Source organism: Balaenoptera borealis (assembly GCF_965194805.1).
Source record: "Balaenoptera borealis genome assembly, chromosome: 13".
Classification (NCBI taxonomy): Eukaryota; Metazoa; Chordata; class Mammalia; order Artiodactyla; family Balaenopteridae; genus Balaenoptera; species Balaenoptera borealis.
The window spans coordinates 10,515,486-10,540,253 of NC_138870.1; the positions used below are offsets into that span (position 1 = coordinate 10,515,486).

At 42.3% G+C, this 24,768-nt stretch overlaps 2 protein-coding genes and 1 long non-coding RNA gene across 7 annotated transcripts in view; 1 reads left to right on the forward strand and 2 right to left on the reverse strand.

Annotated features, from left to right (window-relative positions):
- The window catches only part of LRP6 (LDL receptor related protein 6), a 183,989-nt gene extending 178,192 nt beyond the window's left edge, over window positions 1-5,797 (reverse strand). For 3 of the 5 annotated variants that reach the window (XM_082348831.1, XM_082348828.1, XM_082348827.1), the window contains exon 1: window positions 5,435-5,796. Coding sequence is in view for 4 of the 5 variants with exons in the window: in XM_082348828.1 (XP_082204954.1) it covers window positions 5,435-5,504 (70 nt within the window). In the remaining variant the exon portion in view is untranslated. Of the gene's footprint in view, window positions 1-5,434 lie in introns of all 5 variants that reach the window. The other 2 variants (XM_082348830.1, XM_082348829.1) reach the window with 1 other exon arrangement.
- Window positions 1-24,768, forward strand: part of BCL2L14 (BCL2 like 14) — a 287,206-nt gene that overhangs the window by 227,384 nt on the left and 35,054 nt on the right. The window lies entirely within an intron of this gene.
- On the reverse strand, window positions 6,212-10,353 carry LOC309608619. The gene is made up of 3 exons (XR_014233009.1): window positions 7,269-10,353; window positions 7,077-7,185; window positions 6,212-6,997 (listed from the first exon to the last, which is right to left on the reverse strand). It is a non-coding gene; the product is annotated as an uncharacterized lncRNA (long non-coding RNA).

Sequence of the window (24,768 nt, forward strand, 5' to 3'; positions counted from 1 at the left end):
TCCCTTTTGCAATAATCCTTTTGAATAAAGTCTCTCCTTACCTAAATCTGGACTAGTTTTTATTTTACAGTAATATGACAAACCACCTATGTACAAACTCCAAAATTACAATGTTACTTATTTTCCCCTATCAAAAGTGATTGGTGTAAAAAAAAAAAAAAAAAAAGTGATTGGTATCATTTTCAAAACCATATTAAGGTCCAGGTGAAATTAGATGCATACAGAAAGCACTGCATGTAAAATTACTGTCCAGAGTACAAGCAATCTGGCCTTAGATCAGTCATTCGTCTTTCTAGTGTCAATTAATAATTTAAATTTTCACTTTTTTTTTTTTTTTTGCCTAAAAATATGATTTCACTTCACATCCCCAAGTTCCTGGCCCTTCCAAGCAAGGTATCACAGAAACAAAAATCAGCAAGTTACATTATAGCTAATAGGATCACAGCATTGAAGTACCTGTAATGTTCACCAAATTGAGCCCAGGCACATTTTAGTATTTTCCAGTCTCACATCTGCATGACTTTTTTGTGAAGATAGTCACTGCCACAAATAACACAAACAGCTTGAGAAACAAAAGCATGTGCTAATAATATCAAATAACAGTTTTCCTTGTATTTATGATGAATTATATTTTAAATGAATAATCTCAAAGACAAATATCCTATTCTTTAGGTTGCCTAGTCCATGTATCTGAACTAAATTTCAAAGTTATTCACATGGAGCACAGTTCTATTCATTAAGAGGAAGTCCTTTTACAGAAAATATGTAAAAGACTCTCATACAAAGACTGAAATATACAATGCAGGAACTCAGTATAGCATTTACCCATCCTACAGGGAGAAGTCCATCAACTGATTTTAATTATTATAAACAAACACAATAATAAAACTCTCAATTAGACAATATTTTGATAAAATTATTTTGCCCATAAGTATGGGCAACTTTTAAAAAAGTAAATAAGTATAATTAACCGAACTACTTATTCTCTAGCTTATTTATAATAATCACCTAAAAGTGTTCAAGTTGCAATCCTTTAGAAGGAAAAATAAATTTAGTAGATAGTGGCCATCTTGTTTATATAAAACAAAATAGAAAATATCAGAAGTAAAAGTATTTCACGGAATTTGTTCCAGTTGCCAAAGAATCAAGTTCAAAAACCACTGGTTTAAAACTACTGTCTAAAACAGTGCCCAGAACATAAATGTTTTACTCGTCTTTCCTGTGCATTAACATTTCTTTTAAATTAGCCATCTTGACAATAGTGACCATTTACTCAAAGTCCACAGACTGTGCACTGTGCTATCCCTTTGCAAACACTCCATCAGTTCTCACAGAAATCTTGGAAGGTATTATCCCCGTCTAATAGTAGAAGAAATAGTAAGAAATAGTAGAAGAAACTAAAGCTAAGTAACTTGTCCAAGGCTACATAAAGTGGTGGAAGACAAACCTGATTTGTCAACAAAGCCTCTTCTCTGAATATCAACTTGCAATAAAATTTCCATGATGAAAATGAATTTTCTCAGAGTACTTACCCATGGTCTAAGCAGAACTATAACCGGTATTACTTGTTTTTCCAATATATTCAATTTATAAATTCACATAAAATATTTTCCATTTATATACTCCTTCACAGAATCTTCTTTGATATTCAAAAAAGACAAACCTTTCTGATAGTCAAAACACATATAACTACACAGAAAAGCATTTCAGTTCAGCAAATGGAAAAACCTCCAATTAAAGAAAAGAAAAATTCTCTGAAAAACTGAACCATGGGAAATCACTGTTAGGCCTGATGATAACAATGAGCTGAAACCCTGAAGTTTCATAACCAGTCAAATTATTTCCTAGTCAGATGAGCAAATCTAAAGCCAAGTAAGTAAGAAGGGATTAAAGTATCAGATTCAACTATACGAAATTATCATCAAATATCAATTCACATGACTCAACCTAATGCTTAAAGGGTTACTGAGTCCAGGTTCTCTCTACGTTTGTTCCTTGGAACAAAGGTTCAGCAGACTGTTAAAAGGATTTACGAAAAAATTCATTGTCTACTTTGGGAAACAGTGGATTCAACAAAGTTAACACTGGTCTCTACCTCAGAATCTCTCAGAGCCCTTAGTGTGTTAATATGAAGTAAGAACCTCCAAAAGAAGGATTCATTATCCTAACGAAGGTGTACAGAGTTTAGGTAACTTATCCAAGGTCACACAGCTAGCAAATGACAAACTTAGAATAAGAATCAAATTCTCCTGATTCCCACACCAAAATTCATTCTATCTTCCCAAGACTTCGTTATACCTGATACTAAACAATTTTCCAAGGACCACTCTTATAAAAATTTAAGATGGGAAACACTAGTGGCTTGTGCTGACAGTATTTACCACCACCCTACCAAAACAAATAACAACAAAAAAAGGTAAGTAACAAAGAATTCTTATAGAACAACAAAGCCTTCTCAAAATAAGCTAGACATAGTATTTACAGATTATACACACTTATGGTATTCCAAAACTTATATTCTTATAAAAAATATTTCCTCTAGGAAATCAGAGCTATACTCTTCTAACCAGCACCTGGATGGAAGTAAGGATGGCAACCTAGATCGTGAGGTCCATGAGAGCAGGGCCCGTGTCGATTTTGCTCACCAATATACCATCAGAGCCTGATACATAGTAGGTATACCATACCTAATTGCTGAAAGAATGGACAGTAAATCCCTGCTCTAACATTAACTAGCTGTAGGATCTTGATCACGCTATAATCTCTCTGAATCTGAGTTTCCCCACTTGAAAATGAAGTGGTTAGATCAGAAGGATCAAGATCTCTTCTATCTTTAAGAATTTGTGAATCTCATACGAATTAAATCTCAAATCCCCAGCATTTGAGGATACGTCCACAATCAAAAATTATAACAAAAAATAACATTTGCAAATCACTTGATATTCAGTACTTCATTTAATATACCCAACAAATTTGCAAATTAGCTTGGTATTACTACCCACATTTTACAAGTAAAGAAACTGGGGCCCAGAGAAACTCACTGACTAGACTAGAATCACAAAGTTATTAAGTAGTGAAGCATGGACTTTAAACCCAAGATTTTGGTGTTGAAATTCCCAAATCTTTCCATTACACCTTGTCCTCTGATGATAGGGATAGGGATGCAGCCCAGATAATGACAGCATTATTCCCTGGCTTTCAGCTATTGATTTAACAGGGCCAGAGGACAAAAGGTCTCCCAAACTCTCCCATCATCCCATCTTCCCAATGTTAAAGTTCCAACTCTTCTGTGAAGAAACATTATCTTAATGCAACAAATTAATCATATTTCTCCCTGGAGTCCAAGGTTATCTAATATTGCCATTTTAACACAGGATGACATTATCATGGAATGAAAAGAATCTAAATTATGAATAAAAATCTTTCACACTGAAAGACAGTTTTAGTTCAAATACATACTCACAGTTAAGTACACTGAATTCAAAGACCACCTCATACCATTATTAGACTGCATTTAAAATGAAAGCTTCACTTTTGGAAACTTTGCTTGCTAGTGGAAATGAGGCAATTTAAACTATTAACTCTTTTAGGTCTTCTTACACAATATCATACTGCACAATATTACTTCAAGTACAACTTCTCTCAATTCCAATAATGAATAAACCCAACTCTAGGCTCAAACGTGTTGTTAAACAAGTGGCATTTACATCATAACCTTCCCTTCCAAGAAACACAATTGGGCAACCAGAAACATCCCGGGTTATGGATTTCAATTTCTCAAAGACTTTAACCCATCAGCTGACTCTCCTATTTGTTAACTCTATTAATCTTCTGTCTTAAAATATATACATATTCTATGTCAAATATAATTGTTTTGCACAGCTATAGCAAAATCCCCTTTCGACAGGGAGTATACTATAACAAAATAAACATATACTTATTAAACCTCTCAAGTACATAACACTGCATTAAATTCTCTGCCATGAAAATGAAATGGGCACTAGCTTTCTGGAGTTTACACGTGGAAATAGTTTAGGATATGCTTACAGTGGGTCGTAATTAAGTAAAACTAAGATACAATAGGCAGACATAATAATCCTGAAGCGTTAACTAAAGAAAAAAAATTCCTCCTCCAAAAAAATGTCAATCACCCTCATCTAAAATAAATATATACTCAAAAATGGCATATCTGGCTCATTTATAGCACAAGACTATTAGTTTCTATTGTGTTCTGGAAACCTCAGTAACTTTGCACGCTTACCAAAAGTTTAGTCTGTTAAATTAATAGCTAAAAATCTCCTTAGACCCAAGAGGTTCCGTACCCGAAAAGAACTGACCGTGAATACAAGCGAGAGTTTTAACAAAACCAAAGCTACAAGTCATGGCATCAATCGGTACTTAAATTCCTCTGCTGGTAAATGCCCCATAGCATCAGAGTCATTACCGCTTCACCACTGATAAGTTTGAGAAGAGCTGTTGAAATCTTGCGGGCCAGTGAAAAACCTCAGTGAACTGTCACAAAATAAAAGTCACAGCGTATGTGACAGCTTTGCAGGCCAATCAAAAAACAAAAACAAAAACCCACAGGACCATCGAATTTACGCGATTCTCGGAGCAAATCATCTAGAATAGCCTATGTTATTTACCAAAGTGCCAAGCAGTCCCCAGGGGAGCGCAGCAGACGATAACTTAGGTCCCAAGACAGGCTCCTCTGCACCAAGGATGACTCTCCTACTTGGTGCCAACTGTGCACTTGCATGCTCCGAAAATAGGGGCAAGTCCTGAATGCCAGGAGTTGCAAGGGCAACGTTTCTATTTTATTATGGCCTGAAGCCCGGGCGATTCCCAAGGCTGAACCTCTCGACCTTTAACCTCGGAGTCACTTTCCAACTGTGCTCTCACCCACGATCATTATATTCCCAACGGAAACCAGTTATTAGTTGTAACAAGGCCTGGAAAAATAGTAAGGGAGCTCTCAAAGTTCCCAGGACCGACACAGAAAAGGCGGGGGCTTCGACGGAGAAGCCCAACGTGGAAGCATCTTGGGCTCCACCGTTCCGAGAGCCAAAATCCGGACAAAGCCCCTCGTCCCCGGTGACTCCAGGCAGAAAGAGACACACCGACCCTCAGTCACTCGGACAGAATGGGGCTCCGGGGGGTCGGGGTGTCACCCGGCCAGGGAGGCCGGACGGAGGCTCCGCTCTGCCCCGACGAGGTGGGCAAAGCGAGGCGGGGGCTGCAGCGTGGCCGGGCCGAGCGCGCAGCCCCTTCTCCCGGGCCCCTCTCTTCCTCCTTCCCCACGACCAGGCCTCTCCCGGCTCCTCTTCCCCTGCTTCGCCTCCCTCCCTCCCCTCCCCACCCCCACACCGCAGAACGAGGCCCCCTCCCCCCCCCCAAAGCCCACCAACTTCCCCGTTCCCCCGCTTCTCCCCACCTTTCAGGAGCACGCAGAAACTGCAGGCCAGGAGGCTCCTCAGGACGGCCCCCATCTTCCCTTCTCGCATTCGCTTCTCTCACCGGCGAGGGGCGGCCCGAAGAGGGGGAGGCGAGGAGCCGGGGCGGCCGCCGCAGCGGCAGGTCTGCACGCTCATGCTTCCCAGCTTTCCCGAGAGAGAAGAAAGAAAGGGGCCCGTCAAGGCTCCGCGCGCGCCGCCGCCGCCGCTGCCGCCCTCTCTACCGCGCCGCTCCGCCCGGGGCTCGCGCGACGCCAGCGTCTGCTTCCATGCCGCCGCCTCCTCCCCCGGCGCCCCGCTTCCCCCGCGCAGCTCCTCATTCAGCCTCTTCCTCTCACGCAGCGGCGCAGGGATATACCTCCTGCCGCCTTCATGAGTCGCCGCCGAGGTCTCCCTGCGCGCGGGCGAGCCCCCTCCCTCGGCGCCGCCTCCCGAGCATTTCAGAAAAGGAGAGGGGGCCGTGCGCACGGCCTCGGCTGGGAGACCCCGGGAGACGTGCGGGGCGAGCAGAGGCGGGCGGGAGGGGAAAGGCCGCCCGGCGGCGCATTCCAATGGGATTCTTTCCCGGTCCGGCCCCTTCGGCCCTCCCCGCGGAGGGCGTGAAGCGACGTCGAACAACATCGAGGACGGCGTGGTCGGGACTACTTTCTGCGGCTCGGCCCGGCCGCCGCCTGCGCGGGTCTTTGTGCGGCCGCTGCCGGCCGAGCCAGGTGAGGCTCCTGGGCCACGCCGGCCGCCACCTGGGCCGGGACCGCGGGGGGCGGCGGGGGACGGCGGGCCGGGGCCGGCAAAGCCGCAGGTCCACGCTCAGGGAGCCACGCGGGTCCCAACGCGGGTGACGAGCTTAGTTCCAGGGTTGGAAATTGGTTTAAGCATCTATTTTTTTTAAGGTAAATAAAAATTAATGCTGCGTCCACCGACTTTCAACGTAGATATGGTTTGAACACCAGAAGGGTGTTCAAACGCCAAAACAAAACGGAGATTTTTTAAATTTTTCTCCTGGTTTCCCAGAACTACAGACTGCCCCCTCAGTTAAGTCCAACAAGGACTAAAGATTTCTAAACTGGCAGATAAAATTCCAAGATAAATGCGTCAGCACCTAAGACAGAGCAAAGGGACAATTGGTCAGAACTGTCTTCGGGATTTTACAAACCGCGTTTAATGATGAATGTTGGGCATGTTTTGACGATCCGTTTTCAGCTTGAGGAAAGGATTCCTCGGAATCTCGGACTCTGATTTTGTACAGCCTCTGCTGGCTGCTCTCCGTGCACTGGGCATTCAGGAGTAACAACCCACACGCCCCTGGAATCACATGGCAGCTTCAGTGCGGGATGAAGGGGGAGGTGGGGAGGGAGGAGGGCAAGCCACCAAGAGTTAACGTAAAGGAGCCATTAGGTGCAACCTGCCCAGCTGTCACATGCCCTTACCTGGGGGCAGATGGATGCGGAGCTGGAGCCACTCCCGCATTGGTACTGGTATCTTAGTAACATTGCAGTTCACCAAGTGCTGAGCACACATGATCAGATTTGACGCTTACAGCTACCCTGGGGTAAGGCAGGTTGTGTCACTTAGTATCCTTGGTGCAGAGAGGAAAATGAGAAGCTGAGGAGTTCAATGACTTACCCAAGGTCACTCAGGTAGAGCATAGCAGGTCAGAACCCAACCCAGGTCTTCCGACTGCAGACGCTCTGCTCCTTCCAAGAAATGCACACGGAACCAAGGCAATACGTGTCTGTAAGCAGAAGGGCAGAAAGAGCCAAATCACTTTCTCCTAATCTCACCTGTGAAAGTCTGGCCATCATTGATTTAAATTACCTTCTTCCAAGAAACATGTCAGGACTCTGCAAGTTTTGTATTCTGTCCTCCTCAAAACAGGTAACTGAGAACCAGGTTTTCAGCAGTAGCCTAGAGAATATTACCTGGAAGCTGTGAGGCTGTGGAGACAACACGATGTAATGAGAAGGCATGAGCTTTGGAATAAGACCGGTAGGCTCCAAAACCCTGCCAGTTACTAGATGTGTAACTTTGGGCATGATAGTTAAATGCACTGCACCTCAGTTTTCTCATCTGTAAAATGGGGATAATACCTTCTTCAGGTTTGTGGTAGGAATTAAATTTTAAAATATATACAAACTTCTCACTATATAATAGGTGCTCAATAAATGACCATTTCCTTTCCCAACTGCTGCAAGGTGAATGGTATCATAGTAACTTGGAATCCTTCGAAGAGAATGGAAAAGAGGGAAAAAAATTCATGCTCAAAATGTTTATTCCAGGATTATTTCTAGTTGGAGGTAGATAACTGTGAAGCCAATAAAAATTAATCTTCAGGACTTCCCCCCCACGACTTTCACAGGCCCCTTCCAAAGCCTGGGGAGGGACCCTAACAATGTGTTCACATGGTCCTATTTGCAAAAGTAAGATAATTTTGTATTCTTTTTCTGAAAACATGACTCAAAATTGTGTAAATTTCAAGTTCTACAAAACCTGGATCTGTTTCTATTTATAATAGAAAACTGGGTATAACCTAAGCCTCTTTTAGGCTATCAACCGAAGCAGGGAAATGAGATATGCAATCCTGGAAAAATGATAATTTGGAGGACTATGAAACAGTGTTGGAAAATGCTTACAGTTCATTAAGCTTAAAAACATATAAAAGTGCATGTATATTTTAATTACAGCTATGTAAAATATAAATATATATATACATGTATAAACAAAAATATATATAAATATCGCATATTTGAGAAAAGACCGAAAGTAAATACACTAAAACAGGGATTAGGATGGTGAAGTAATATGAGATTTACTTTAGTTTTCTGTTCTTAAATTTCCTTTAATGTATTATATATTTTTTGCAATTTCTTTAAAGGTACTTATGTGAAAATCTATAGCTTAAGCTTAAGCTCAGCCAGGATGCTGTTCTTACTGCTTAATAATTTGTTTCACGTGCATTCAAGTGCCTGTTAAAAATACTCAGTGCCAGTCCCGGTGTAAAGTGCTGGGTATGCAAAGATGAGATTAATCATATAATCCCTACCCTCTAGAAGCTTACAACCTGGTTTGGAAACTCTAATTAATAAAACAAATAAATAAAATGTTAAAATTGCTGTAGTGCATGTTTGTGCCATATCAACAAGGAATTCAAGTACAGAAGCACTTAAGTCTGCCTGAACAATTTAAAGAAGGGAAAATAACCCTACAGCTGAGTCTTGAAATTTAAGTCGGAGTTTGTCAGGCCAGCACGACTGACAAGGAATTCCAGGCAGAAGGGGAGCAGGTGCAAAGGCACTGAATTATTAGAGAGAGAGCTTGGCATGTTGGGGATTTGAAAGTAGATCCATATATCTGAAGGATAGGGCGCTTTCAGAGAATATCGGGAAATGAAGCAAGACCGTTAAGTAGGTATTGGATAATAAAGAGCTTTTTAAGTCAGGCTAAGAAGTTTAGATTTTCACCTCTTGACAATGGACATTGAAGGATTTTTCTCATGGAGAGAACTGATTTGCATGTTAAATAATTTCTCTGGCAACAGTGTGAATAAGAGAATGGAGGCAAAGCAAAAAGTAGGAACACCAGTGAGGAAGTTATTTTTAGTCTATGAAAGAGATGGTCAGGACAGCAGCACTGGGGATTGAAAAAAGATGGTGGATTTCAGGAATATGAGATAGAAACAGCAGGATGTGGTAACCTAACAGATGTGAATTTGGAGAGAGAGAGAAGTAGTCTATGATGAATTTCCAGGTTTCTAAAATATGCACCCCAGTGAATGGGAGTCTCATTTACTAAGAAAAGAAATGCATAAGGAGCATTCCAAGAGGGACAGATGATAAGTTCAACAATGTGTCTTTTATATTGGCGGGGTCTGTAAAACACCAAGCTTGCTGCTATCCAGGAGACCGTTTTGTTTGATTGTTTGTTTTTGTTTTTGTTTTTTTAATTTTTATTGGAGTATAGTTGATTTACAATGTTGTGTTAGTTTCTGCTGTACAGCAAAGTGAATCAGTTATACATATATCCAGTCTTTTTTAGATTCTTTTCCCATATAGGCCATTACAGAGTACTGAGTAGAGTTCCCTGTGCTATACAGTAGGTCCTTATTAGTTATCTAGTTTATATATAGGAGTGTGTATATGTCAATCCCAATCTCCCAATTTATCCCTCCCCCCCCTTTCCCCTTGGTAACCGTAAGTTTGTTTTCTATATCTGTGACTCTATTTCTTTTTCATAGATAAGTTCATTTGTACCCTTTCTTTAGATTCCACATATAAGCAATGTCATATGATATGTCTTTCTCTGACTTACTTCAGTCAGTATGACAATCACTAGGTCCATCCATGTTGCTGCAAATGGCATTATTTTGTTCTTTTTGACGGCTGAGTAATATTCCATTGTATATATGTGCCACATCTTCTTTATCCATTCATCTGTCAATGGACATTTAGGTTGCTTCCATGTCTTGGCTATTGTAAATAGTGCTGCAATGAACATTGGGGTGCGTGTATCTTTTCGAATTACAGTTTTCTCTGGATATATGCCCAGGAATGGGATTGCAGGATCATATAGTAGCTCTATTTTTAGTTTTTTAAGGAACTGCCATACTGTTCTCCATCGTGGCTGCACCAATTTACATTCCCACCAACAGTGTAGGAGGGTTCCCTTTTCTCCACACCCTCCAGGAGACCATTTTGACGTAGAAGTCTGGACTCAGGAGAGGAATGGAAAACACAGTCATCAGTGATGATTGTGGAGCTTCTACACCACACAGTCCAGGGGACATACTGTAGAATATTAAATAGTGATTGAATAGTTATTAGCACAATTTTCTGGACGACGATAGTAAGGCATCTTCAGGAAGGGAAATCCTTTTTTCAATTCAGGTGAAGTCACCTTGGGGTCACCTCCTTGGCAGGCTGAGGGTAGAGATGGTAGTTGAAACCATAAACTTGCCTAAGGAGAGAACAAAACATTTAGTGTGACTAGAAAAGTGAGCCATGGCAGAACCATGTGGTATACAAGAATCTAGGAACAAACAGAAGAAGAGAGGCTAGGGAAAGAGACAAAAAGGCGAGTGGAAAACTGGCTGAAAGTGCTGCCAGGAGAGAAGGTGCATCAATAATGGCAAATACAGGGACTTCCCTGGTGGTCCAGTGGTTAAGACTTCACCTTCCAATGCAGGGGGTGCGGGTTCGATCCCCAATCTGAGAGCTAAGATCCCACATGCCTCTCGGCCAAAAAACCAAAACATAGAACAGAAGCAATATTGTAACAAATTCAATAAAGACTTTTAAAATGGTCCACATCAAAAATAATAATAATAATAATAGCAAAATGCAGTCGGCCTTCTGTATCTGCGGTTCCACATCCACAGATTCAACCAACCCCGATCGGATGGAGGATGCAGAACCCGCGGTCACGGAGGGCTGACAGTACTACACCACTTTATATAAGGGACTTGAGCATCCCCATATTTTGGTAACCGAGGGACCCTAGAATCCACCCTCGAGGGCCGACTATACAGTGTACTGTGAAGTCTGCTAAGAGAAGCACTGAAAAGAGGCCATTATGACATATAACTTCCCAAAAGGTCATTGATGGGAACATACATTATGCCAACATATTAGGAAAGCAATCTGGGAGTAAAATACACACACCTTTTAAACTAGAGTTCCACTTCTTGGAATTTATCGGCAGAAAGAAAAGTTTATAGAGATACGCATATATAGATATTTACTATAACATTGTATGTAATAGAAAACAAACAAAACAAAAAAACAAGCCTACAAAAAATGGCAGTTTTATGTGATTCAACCTAGGCAAAAGAACCTAAATGCACTTCAGTAGGGAATAGTTGAATCAACCACAGTATATCCTTATTGTGGAATGCTATGCAACTGTCAAAAAGAATTCTATAGATTTATATCTATTGGTTTGAAAGTGTAGCTATGATATATGGTTAACTGAAGAGCAGGTTAGAGAATAGAATGTTCAATGTGATGGAATTTTTGTTTAGAAGAAAAGAAGGAATGAAGGGAGGGTGAAAGAAGAAGAGAAAGAAACAGAAATCCTATGTAGTTGCATATGTGTTTGTTTTAGATTTGGATGGACAAAGCAAACAGTATGGATAGTAAACATGAAGTTGTTAAGAGTGAACATTCAGGGACTTCCCTGGTGATCCAGTGGTTAAGACTCTGTGCTCCCAATGCAAGGGGGCCCAGGTTCGATCCCTGGTCAGAGAACTAGATCCCGCATGCCACAGCTAAGACCCAGTGCAGCCAAATAAATAAATAAATGTGTTTTTTTTGTTAAAAAGAGTGGACATTCAGAGGTGTGTACTTAGCAGAGGTAATGGGAACTTAATTCTAGTTTTGACACTTTACTATTTGAGATGCTTGAGGATCATTACTTTTTTAATTCAAATGCCTGTTTTTTAAAAAAATCACTACTAAACTTAAAGTGAACAAAATAGTCATTGATGACTTTAGCCAAGGCAATTTCAGTGAGTTATGAGAGCCAAAGCAAGAGTGAAGTGAATTAAGAAATGAATAGGAAACAGGGAGGGAGGCCAGTGGTTTTCCCAGAATTTTGTTGTTAAAGGAAAGAGCAATTGGGTGGCTAGAAAGGAATTTGGAGATGGAGGAATTTAGGGGTTGACATGGTTAGGGTTGACTGGTTACTTTGTTTTTCAGTTTGAGAGGAACACAGTCACATTTATAACCTGAAGTGGGTGATCCAATAAAGAAGGAGGAAAAAGGAGTGAGTTGGAGGCTTCCCAGAAGATCTGGAACCTGGCAGGGTGCATGAGTCTTGGATGGGAGCAGGAGGAGGGAGGGGGAGGGAGACGGGAAGGGAGAGGAGGAGGGGGAGGAGGAGGAGGGCTGCCATTTCTGGGCAAGAGGAGAATGAGCGTGCCTATCTAGGGCTGCTGAAGTTCCAGCTCCCTTTCTCCCACCCCCATTTTCTACAGGCTTCTTCCAGAGGCCCTAGGAGGGACCCTGGCAATGATTTAACGTGGTCATGTGTTTTTACCAAATTTGCAAAAGTAAGGTATTTTTTGTATTCATTTTTTTTTTAAAGTTCCCCCTTCTCCAGTTGAATCTGCTCAGGCACCACAAAACCAAATCTGCCCCTGGTAGCTGTTAATAGGTTTGGGGGAGAGGGGATAGGGGAGGCCAAAACTGAAAGAAATTTATGTTTGTTCGCCTTTATTTTATTAATAAACAAAAAGCAAAGTTAATCTGTTCAGAGTGAAGTAAGAAAGAATATAGTGGGGGCTTCAGGAAAGTGATGAAGATTTGGAAAAGCTGCTGAAGGAATGGACGAGGGAGCTGACAAAGAATTCCCCAACATCAGAGAGGGTCCTGCTGCAACTGGTTACCATAAATTTGGTGGGTACCATGAACGGTGGCCTTCTTGCCTCTATTTTCCCATCACGGAATGGAAATAATATTTGTTCCTAGCTACAGCATGAGAGTATTGCAGGGGATGCATAAGAAGAATTCATTATAATTTGAAAAGAATTATACTTTGTTTCTGGTAATAGTTTTTCTTATTTCAACATCAGCTATATAAACCCCCAATAAGACTAATAAAATTAAAACATGAACAATATATACTTAGCCCCTGCAGGAGGAGAGGACATCTGCAGTAGAGGGTACCCTGCCCTAGGGAACCAGAGCCAGAGCAGAGAGGAGGGTGTCCATGCCAGGGAGGGGATGACAGTGGAGTCAGAATATTGGTTACATACAGAGGAATTGATCAAGTAAGTAAACACATTAAGGACAGTGGACGCTGGGTTTCTAACTGTTGGAGAAGGAGTTACAAATACAAGGGAGCTGTATTGGTGCCCAAGTCAATGAAAATGGTGGACTAGTTCTGTTAGGGTCCTGTCTCTTCCCAGACACACTGAAAAAACCTGGCAGAAACTGTCAGAATCAACTTTATCAGAGCTCTAGAAGATAGTCAAGGGTCTACAGCAACCAAGCAAATGCTTTATCAGGAGGAGGGCCACTGAAACATGGTAGAGGAGGTTTGTCATGTTTGACCCTACCCTTGCCCAGCCTTGCCTCCCTGGGGCAGACGCATTCTAGAAAACAGCAGCCAGTGTTCCCAGAGTGGGTTCCTTGATCTGGAGAGAGCAGAGGGGACCTTGTTCCCAGGGAATTGTGCTTGTATGTTTTGGCCTGTTTGGGGGCTCCCTGAAGGACTGAAGCAAGGGGTTTGCCTTTGTATCACCCAATTCAGGACCCTCTAAGAGTGCAGAAGTGGCTGTCTGGAGGAGATTCTTCAAAAACATGCAAAGGGGGGCTTCCCTGGTGGCGCAGTGGTTGAGAATCTGCCTGCCAATGCAGGGGGCACGGGTTCGAGCCCTGGTCTGGGAAGATCCCACATGCCGCGGAGCAACTAGGCCCGTGAGCCACAACTACTGAGCCTGCGCGTCTGGAGCCTGTGCTCCGCAACAAGAGAGGCCGCGATAGTGAGAGGCCCGCGCACCGCGATGAAGAGTGGCCCCCGCTCGCCGCAACTAGAGAAAGCGCTCGCACAGAAACGAAGACCCAACACAGCCAAAAATAAATAAATAAATTTATAAATTTATTAAAAAAAAAAAAAAAAACGTGCAAAGGCAGCTGGGACAAACCACAGACATGTAGAAACCTGGGAGGAAAAGCTGAGGATTGATACACTTAGGGAATAAGGTTCTGAAAATCTCCTGTGCATTCAGGGGAATCGAGAAAGCTATGCACACGCCCAGGGCAGGACACATCCTCAGAAAAGACCTGAAAAGACCATACGCTTTCACCTCTGGCTGATCTCCAGGCTTAGCACAAGCAGGAGTGAAGGCTAAAGCCAAGTGATAAATGGCCTGACTAAGCACTGAAGCACTGGCGGCAACACACAGAGAGACTACAGAGAGTTCAGAGACTACGCAAGACAAAGAATATGATCTTTACAGAAGTAGTTTAGGAAAGTCACTAAACAAACAACTACAGCCCACAGCAACCAACAACAACAAATCCTGGGAAAGAGGAGAATTTGATTTCCAAAGTTACCTCATATTTTAAATATCCGGTTTTCAACAAAAAAATCATGAGGCATATAAAGAAACAAGAAAGCATGGCCTATTTACAGGGGAAAATAAATTAACAGAAACTATCTTTGAGGAAGCATAGACATTGGACTTACTGGACAAAGACTTTAAATCAACTGTCTTAAATATATTCAAGAGCTAAAGGAAACCATGGACAAAAGGCTAAAGGAAACCAGGAGAACAATGCCTCAACCAATACCGCATGTCAATAAAGAGAGAGAAATTATTTAAAAAGGAACCAAATAAAAATTCTGGAGCTAAAAATACAACAACTGAAATGAAAATTTCACTAGGAGAATTCAGCAGCAGATACAAGCAGGCAGAAGAATCACTGAATTTGAAGATAGGTCAATCGAAATTATCAAGTCTGAGGAGCAGAAAGAAAACAACATGAAGAAAAATGAACAGAGACTATGAGACCAGTGGGACACCATTAAGTGTACCAACATACACATAATATGAGTCCCAGGAGGAGAGGAGAGAGTGAGAAAGAGGCAGAATATTTAAAGAAATAATAATCCAAAGCTTCTTGTGTTTGTTAAAATATATAAACCTACACATCTGAGAAGCTTAACAATTACAAAGAGTTACAAACACAGAAACAGAGAAAACTAGAATGGACCCTGTGATGCTGTATTAGTATTGGATGTATTGTTATGAACTCATGGTTTTCAATATATGTGGATAGATATAGAAATAAACATGGCTGTAAGTGTGTGTGTGTGTCTGTGTGTGTGTGTGTGTGTGTATTCCCTAGCTCTGTCCAACAAGCGGATGTATTAGTTCATGTCTACTGAGAAGCAGTCACCAAGACAGGATTAGATGTGTAAGAGATTTATAGGGGAGATGGGAGAGACACAACTCAATGTCATGTGTGATTCTGAACCATATCTTGTTGCTAGAAAACATTTTATTGAGACAATTGGCAAAACTTGAGTGGAACCTGAGGATTAGACAGTCATGTATCAACGTTAATTTTCTGATTTTAATGGTTGCATTGTGATTAAGTAGGAAAGAGGTCTTAGTCATAGGAAATAACACTAAAAAGTATTTGGGGACGGACGGTGGGGCATCAGATCCATACTTTCTCTCAAACGGTTAAGGACAAAACGTTCTCTGCACTGTACTTAACTTTTTAAAAAAAAAACTTTTTGAATGTTTCAAGATAAAAAAGTAATAAAAGTACATATGCTATTTGAAAGATAAATGTGTTATAAATATAAGGTTTTATTATTTAAATCCAAAGAGCCCTTTAACATTTTTTAACATGATGAGTTAAAAAATGATGAGTTCTTACTTTTCTCCTCATCCAAGATTACTGCAATTCATTTACAAGACTGAATGGAATCTCAACATTTAAATACCTAATCGCTTTCTTTCAGCTTTGGCACAGATGAACTGGATTTCCCCACATGTCTGAGTCACCTGATAACAAATTTCCCAGCTTAAATAGGTTTAAAATTGCACTATTAGTAAAGCGGCATTATGAATTGTGTCTCAGATTCAAGGATTTATAGTAACAATATGTCTTTAGCATTCATGTTCTTTCTCAACATACACATTTTTCTTTCATGCTGTAAAAAGTTCTTCTGATGCTGAAAAGTCTTTTTCTCCACCTATTACAGAATGAAGCCCCTCTCCCACTTCTCGCTCCCAGAAAATCAGACAGCCTGATGTGTTTTTTGCTTTAATCTGAACTGTAAAACACTGCATTCTTTCAGTTTTCCCACAAAATGAAGAGAAAGAAATATGCACTTGCCATCTGGGGGGTATATGTCTAGGTAAATAAAACATGGTCCCAACCTCTTCCCCGCCTCCGTGCCACTTCTGAGAGTGAGAATGGGGAGGAATTCTGCCGTCAGGGAAGAAGAAATTCTCCTTCACCATTGTTAGAATCTGTTCAATTTGGAGGCATAGGAGCCAGATTTTTCCGTTGGAGATAAAGAGAAAAACGATCAGTCCTACCCAAATTTGCTGTAGCTGAAACTGTTTAAGCATATTCCTGAATCAGTGGTCCTCAATAGTGGGGAAAGGGGGTAGATTCTGCCCCCTCCCCCGAAGTTTTAGCACTGCCTAGTGACATTGCAGGTTGTCAAAACTAGGGGTGGGAGATGGTACTGGCATTTCGTGCGTGGAGGCCAGGGACGTTGCTAAACATCCTACAATCACAGGACAGTCTGCGCAACAAAGAATTGTTAGTGCCAGGATTGAGAAACCCTGCCCAAGATGAATACAGAAAAGACGAGGGAGGGAAAAAAATACCAAGAAACACAAACACAGAACACAATTAAAAACTAATACTCAGGGTTTCCCTGGTGGCGCAGTGGTTGAGAATCTGCCTGCCAATGCAGGGGACACGGGTTCGAGCCCTGGTCTGGGAAAATCCCACATGCCGCGGAGCAACTAGGCCCTTGAGCCACAATTACTGAGCCTGCGCGTCTGGAGCCTGTGCTCCGCAACAAGAGAGGCCGCGATAGTGAGAGGCCCGCGCACCGCGATGAAGAGTGGCCCCCGCTTGCCACAACTAGAGAAAAGCCCTCGCACAGAAACGAAGACCCAACACAGCCATAAATAAATAAGTAAATAAAATTTTAAAAACAACAACAAAAAAAACCACACTAATATTCAAACTATGAATTGCACACAGATTTATAAAGACACGAATTTTTTAGGGATTAAGTTCCTATTTTGTGACCTTTCAGGATATTGCTGAGAGGCAGTTAAAGCCCTTTTGAGTTTCCCCATGACTATCTTTTTATCAATTCATTTGCCAAGCATTTCTTGAGCACCTAGAGTGTGTCAGACGCTGAGAACACAAAGATGGATGACTCTCTCTCTTCCCTGGAGGAGCTAAGAGAGTTTAGCGGTTGAAATATCTTTAAGTAAAAAAATTATAATACAAATGGCAAGAGCGAAAAGGGCAAGTAACAGATTTATCGAGCACCTTCTCTAAGCCAAGCACATCTGCTTATCTTGAGTAATTCTCATATCAGCTCTCTCCAGTGAGTATTATTCCCATTTCACAAAGACGAAAGCATGAAATTAATAACGAGAGCTAACAAGTATGTGTCAGGCGCTGTTCTTGGTGTCTTTTACATATGAGCTCACGTTATCCCCATGACTGCCCTATGATATGGGTACTGATATCATCATCCCCATTTTACATATGTGGATACTGAGAGACTGAGAGTTTGGTCCAAGGTCCTGCCACCAGGTCATCTGGCTCCAGAATCTATGCTCTTTACAACCCACTCCAGTGCATCTCTTGTGCCTTAGCCCAAAGAAGCAGGTGGCTGATCTGGATGTAAAAGCCAGAGTGCCTGCAAACCCAATGCTCTCATCTGCTACCCAGCATTACATACCCTCCCCTGTACTAGGAGATCACCCAAGGTCATACAGGCTCACTGATGCTTGACTTTGCCTGGGGAAACCAAGGTAGCATCTGAGCCCATATTGGAAGTCAAGGAGGAAAGTCAGGGAAAGGGATGGCACAAGCGAGAAGAGACCAGGACAGATTCCGCCGTGGTTAGCAGGTGGCAGTGGTTGAAATGTAGTACACGGGGGAAGGACTAAAAAGAACCTGGAGAGGTGAGTGGGGTCAGATCAAGAAGTGTGAGCTTCGTCCCATTTTCACAATTTTTAAAGGTTATACTCCATTTATAGTTATTTTAAAATACTGGCTATATTCCCCATGTTGTACAATATATCCTTGTAGCTTATTTTATACCAAATAGTTTGTATGTCTTAATCCCCTACCCCTATATTGCCCCTCCCACCTTCCCTCTCCCCACTGGTAACCAGTAGTTTGTTCTATCTGTGAGTCTGCTTCTTTTTTGTTATATTCACTATTTGTTGTATTTTTTAGATTTCACATATAAGTGTATCCTACAGTATTTGTCTTTCTCTGTCTGACTTATTTCACTTAGCATAATAGCCTCCAAGTCCATCCATGTCGCTGCAAATGGCAAAATTTCATGCTTTTTTATGGCTGAGTAATATTTCATTGTGTATATATTTACCACATCTTCTTTATCCGTTCATCTGTTGATGGACACTTAGGATGCTTCCATGTCTTGGCTATTGTAAACAGCACTGCTATGAACATTGGGGTACATGTATCTTTTAGAATTCCACTCTTGCTCTTTCAATCTCACTGAACCGGGCTTGAATGTTTATGGTTGGAGGAAGAACAGGAAGGATCTAGACTGCCTCTCCCTTAGCAATTCTCCCCAGCAACTCTCAACCCCCCTCAAACCAGCCGACATACAGGAGCTGTTGATGATGCCTCAGTGCTGGTGAACAGCAGAAAGCAATGTGATGCAATTACAACCAAAATCACACTCTCAGAGTTGATGTGGTTGGGTACATTTTGAGTGTGATAATAGTCCTATTAGTAATACTCATAGAGTGCTTTATAGCTTACCAAGCTTTTCCATACACACTCTCTTGTTTGATCATCAAACAAACCAAGGAGGTAAGTACTATCCCATTTCACAGATGCGGAAGCTGAAGCTCACAAAGCACGTCTGAGTAAGTGGAAACAATGAACAGTTAACTCCAGACTTCAAGTCTTATGCTCCCTCCTTGCCTTCCTGCCTTTCCTTCCTCCCTCTTTAACAATGTTTTTGTGTATGTGTGTTGATTTTCCCACTTGTGTGGGACAGCAAAAGCCCAGAGACTTGACTTTGCCTTCCCTTCCCTGTGGAGGGTTAGCCCACTTGGGCCCCTCTCTTGCTCATGCAGCCCTGTAAGATGTTCCCAAATATATCCTGTTGCCTTCAGTGCCTCTTCCACCCTGATGATCAAGTGTGTACTCCTTTCCATGGCACATATGACCTTCTGCATTCTGGCTTCCATCCTGGTTTGCCTAGAAGTGAGGGACAGGGGACTTTCAGTGCTAAAACTGGGATGGTTCTGGGGAAAGCCAGATGGTTGGTCACCCTCTATCTTCCTCTCCAGCTCTCTGATCTGCTGCTCTCCACTCCGGCTTCAGGGAATCTCTGTGTCCAGCCTCTGCTCCGCTGTTTTTACACCCTATCTTTTTTTTTTTTTTTTAAGTTTTTTTTTTAAATTAATTTATTTATTTTTTGCTGTGTTGGGTCTTCGTTTCTGTGCGAGGACTTTCTCTAGTTGTGGCAAGTGGGGGCCACTCTCCATCGCAGTGCGCGGGCCTCTCACTATCGCGGCCTCTCTTGTTGCGGAGCACAGGCTCCAGACGTGCAGGCTCAGCAGTTGTGGCTCACGGACCCAGCTGCTCCGTGGCATGTGGGATCTTCCCAGGCCAGGGCTCGAACCCGTGTCCCCTGCATTGGCAGGCAGATTCTCAACCACTGCGCCACCAGGGAAGCCCTACACCCTATCTTTGATTATGTTATTCCTTTCGTCACAACACATACCTCTACCTTTTTTTCTTAGCTACTTCCTACTTTTCCTTCAAGACTATATTCTGAAGTGTAGGTACCGATTTCTCCAGGAGACCTTCCTTGACTTAAATGTCCTGTCTTTGTGCTTCCACATCACCTCACACAGACCTTTATCATAGCATTTAAATTTACTGTATTTAAATCATCTGTTTCTTTGGTCATCTCTTCCAGAATCTTTTATACTCCTCTGTAAAGCATCTTTTTATCCCTATCCCTAGTAGAGTTCCGAGCATATAGTAGGCAGGTAATAAAGGTCTGTGAGCAGATCAGATGATACTAGAACTCTGTAAGAATTTTTCTCAATTCCCTTCTACATACTTCTTGCCAAAGAGAAGAGGTCTCCCTCAGGGCAGCAAGGTAGACAGCTCAAGAAGTGGGCAGAGGTTAGGCTACAGAAGCCTTGGCCTTCCATGCTCAGGGGTACAGACGTTCATGGTTTAGCAATAGACAGTCATTAATGGAACTGAAACAAACGTTAACATGATGAGTGGGCTTTTTTCTGTGAACTCAAGTAGAGCCAGAGCAGGAATAAAGGAAATGTGGGTAACCAGCCCAGCCAGAAGAGAAACTACACGGAAGACCTCCTAGTCTACCCAGAGTTCTACACACCCTCCTCAGGGCCAGAAGCACCTCAGAGTGTGTCTACCCGAACCCACAGGTATACCTGGCTGGAGTGAGCAGTGAAGAACAAAGAGGGAAACACTTCCTGACAGGAAAATCTCAAATAGTTTCGCTGCAGAGGCATGCATACAGGCAGGTACTGTATAAACAATTCCTTGGCATGGTGGTTCTCAAACTTGCATCAGAATCACCTGCGAAGGAGCTTATTAACACACAGATGGCTGAGGCCCATCCCCAGAGATTCTGATTCAGTGGGTCTGAAGTGTGGCCAGAGAATTTGCACTTCTAAGTCCCCAGGAGGTGCTGTCAACCTGGGGACAACGCCATGAAGACCACCACCCTAGCACCCACTCCACATCTCTCTCCTCAACAGACGATTTTGCCTGTCCTTTCACCGAGGCCAGCAAGGTCCCCTGTGACCCAAGACTTACCTCTGTCTTTGCTAACAACCTCTCTCATTCTTCTTTCACAGACTCATTCTCCTCTTGACATTCTCAGATCTGTGCTATGGCGGTTGAGGGAGCAGGGAAAAGACAAGAACCCTTTCCCTTGATAGAGTTACTTCTTAACCATCACTCTATTCCTCTATCTTTTCCTTGCAAACTTTTTTTTTTTTGGCCATGCTGTGCAAGTTGCAGGATCTCAGTTCCCTGAGCAGGGATTGAACCTGGGCCACAGCAGTGAAAGCCCGGAATCCTAACCACTTGGCCACTCCCTCTTGCAAACTTTTTAAATTGTTTACATTGACTATTCTTATTCCCTCACCCTTCATTCTCTCTTTAATGTCCTGTAATCTTTATCCTACCCCCATCCACCACTTTACTGTTCATCAAGATTGTTTGTAACTTTATGATCACCAGATTCAGTTGTTGTTTGTCAAACTTGTTATGTGACACAGATTTGATATTATTGACCACTTCTCAGTATTTATAAGAAAAAGTTCTATGTTTAGAACTTTTCCCATAGGCCTCCCATCCCTTCATTAACTCATTTTGCTTCTCCCTACTAATGCTACTTGCTTCCATGTAATATAATTGGTTTGTACTTACCGGACAGAGATTAATGTGTCTTGATAATAGAACCTCAATTTGGTTCAGGTGTCCAGGTGAGACAGGCTCCTCCTACTTCTGGGGGGGATAAACTATGATTGATTTAAGCCAATTTATTAATCCCTATGCCCACTACCAGTGATTAGCTCTGTTCTGGCCAATGAAACAAAGGAGAAGTGTGGTGGGGGACTCCTGAGAAATAGTTTTCTTCTTTAGAAAAAAAGAAGCACGAGGAGAGATTACTTTTCCTGCTTCGAATATAGTTTGATGAGGATGTGATGGAGCTGCAGCAACCATTATGTTACAATGAAAGGTTACATCCGAGGACAAAAGCCAACACATGGAAGATGTCAAAGCAGAAAGCTGGAAAGCACGTGGATTATCAACAACATCATTTTGCAAGTGAATTAACAAACTCCAGAATGATCTATCTCCAGACGTCTGTTATGTGAAATGATAAACCCCTGTTTGGTCTGAGCTAGTGCTTCTCAAACTTTAATGTGCACATGAGTCACCTGGGGGTCTTGTTAAAATGCAGGTTCTGATCTAGTAGGACTGGGGTGGAGCCTAGCTTCTGCAGTTCTATCAAATGCCCAAGTGATGCTCCAAGGACCACATTTTGAGTAGCAAGGATCTAAGCTGTTACTTGCAGCGTAATGCATCCTGACCTCTAGGAAATCTAAGTATTTGCTTACAAATGCAATTGAAGTGTTCATCACAGATCCATTTAAAAAAAAAAAAAAAGCTTAAAGCCCTAAGTCAAAGGAAAGGAAGAGAAAAAAGTATTTTGACAGTCATAAGGTCCAGGATATTTTGGGCCCTGGGTATATGTTAGGTAGAAATGGGTGATTGTTATCATTGTATTTGGGGTGGCTGTGAATGAGGTCAAGGACTAATTTTTTTTTTCTTTGCTTAGGTAGACTTTTTTTTTTTTTTTTAATTAAAGGTTGTTGACCAAATTCTTTTTTTTTTTTAATTAATTAATTTATTTATTTATTTATGGCTGTGTTGGGTCTTCGTTTCTGTGCGAGGGCTTTCTCCAGTTGCGGCAAGTGGGGGCCACTCTTCATCGCGGTGCGCGGGCCTCTCTATCGCGGCCTCTCTTGTTGCGGAGCACGGGCTCCAGACGCGCAGGCTCAGCAGCTGTGGCTCACGGGCCCAGTTGCTCCGCGGCATGTGGGATCTTCCCAGACCAGGGCTCGAACCCGTGTCCCCTGCATTGGCAGGCAGATTCTCAACCACTGCGCCACCAGGGAAGTCCTTAGGTAGACTTTTGAGAAACATTTCTCTTCCTGTTTTCACATAGAGAAACCTAATTTCTCCTAGCTTTTTTTTCCCATTGGAGTTAAAAATAGCATGGATCTATTTATTTGTGCCTATTTCCCTTAGGATGTCTGCAGATGTTAAGAGATACTTCAGAGCTGATAAAGGAACCTCAGATTTTCATCCAGAAGTGGGTGGAGAATGGAGGCCCTTGATCCCTATTAATTTACTTGGGTATCACCGTCATTTTCACTGCTAAGAAATTTTTCTTTTATGAAAATATGAATATTTTAATTTTAATGGCAGTTTTATATCTATGGTAAACTTATAGGCATTAATTCATTCACTACCAAAATGTATATTTCTCAGAACCAAGACACACAGGCCATTTAACAGGATACATTTAACATAAGAATAAATTAGACAAGCAGAAAAAATGAAAATTACATCTATCTAGAACTGCAGAAAGGATTTCAAGTCACCAGATTGCATGCTATTACCAATTCTTGATTAGCGATATTAGTGCAGTCAATTTATTTATTGATTCATTAAAATCCTAACTGAGCTCCTCTCTGTACACAGCACTTAGGTAATATGGGTGAATACTAAAAAACAGAGCTCAAAGTCAGTTACATTTAAGAGGGGAGTTTGGGGAGCTTCATTGCAACCCTTAGGCCTGAAGAGGTAAAGAGAGGAGTGTCACCAGATCCCAGAACCCAAGGGGCAGCAGCCTTAGGGAGCCTTACGGAGAGAAATCCAGCCAATCCACAGAGACCCAGCAGGATGGGAGCCAGGAGGATAAACGCCCAGATCTCACTCTCCTCCTCACCCCCCTGCTTTCCTGATGGTACCTCCCACTGGCCAACTATCCAACAGGAAGCCAGTAGGGAAAGGGAATTCATTGATGTAGTCCACAGAGATCAGCTTTCTGTGGAGGAGAGAGTGGATCTGAGGGGCAAATGGAAAACACCCCTCATACCACATGACCAGCATCGCTACTTCCAGGTTTACACCCTACAGAAACTCTTCCAACGTGTGTACAGAAGGACATGCACGGATATTGTCGTGCAGAATTGTTCACAGTAGATTGGGGGGGAACCTGGTAAAGGGCTAGATAAATTGAGGTATTTTCATGTGTTAGAATATAGAGCATCCGTTAAAATGAATGAACTGTGTATCTATATAAGTGTGTGTATCTATATAAGTGTGTGTGTGGGGGCTTCCCTGGTGGCACAGTGGTTGAGAATCTGCCTGCCAATGCAGGGGACACGGGTTCGAGCCCTGGTCTGGGAAGATCCCACATGCCGCGGAGCAACTAGGCCCGTGAGCCACAATTGCTGAGCCTGCGCGTCTGGAGCTTGTGCTCCACAACAAGAGAGGCCACGATAGTGAGAGGCCCGCGCACCGCGATGAAGAGTGGCCCCCGCTCGCCGAAACTGGAGAAAGCCCTCGCACAGAAACGAAGACCCAACACAGCCAAAAATAAATAAATAAATAAAATTTTAAGTGTGTGTGTGTATTGTAGAGAAATACATAACAGTATAAAAACGTTTAAAACAAACAGAAAAGACAATTGTTGTATGTTATCTATGCCTACATATATGTAATAGAAGTATAAAAACATGAGTAGAAGAATATGTGAAGTCAGAGAGAACAGAGTTATGATAGTGGTTTCCTTTGGTAAAGGAGGAAAAGGGAATGATATTGGGGGAAGATGGAATAAAGGACCTTCAACTATATTCTTTATTTTAGAAAGATCTGAAGCAAATATGGCAAATATGATAACTGCTAGGAAGGCGGGGGGGGGGAGGCAAAGAAATGAGACAGAGAATGACGGTGGATAATACTTAAAATGTAGGTAGAATGATTAC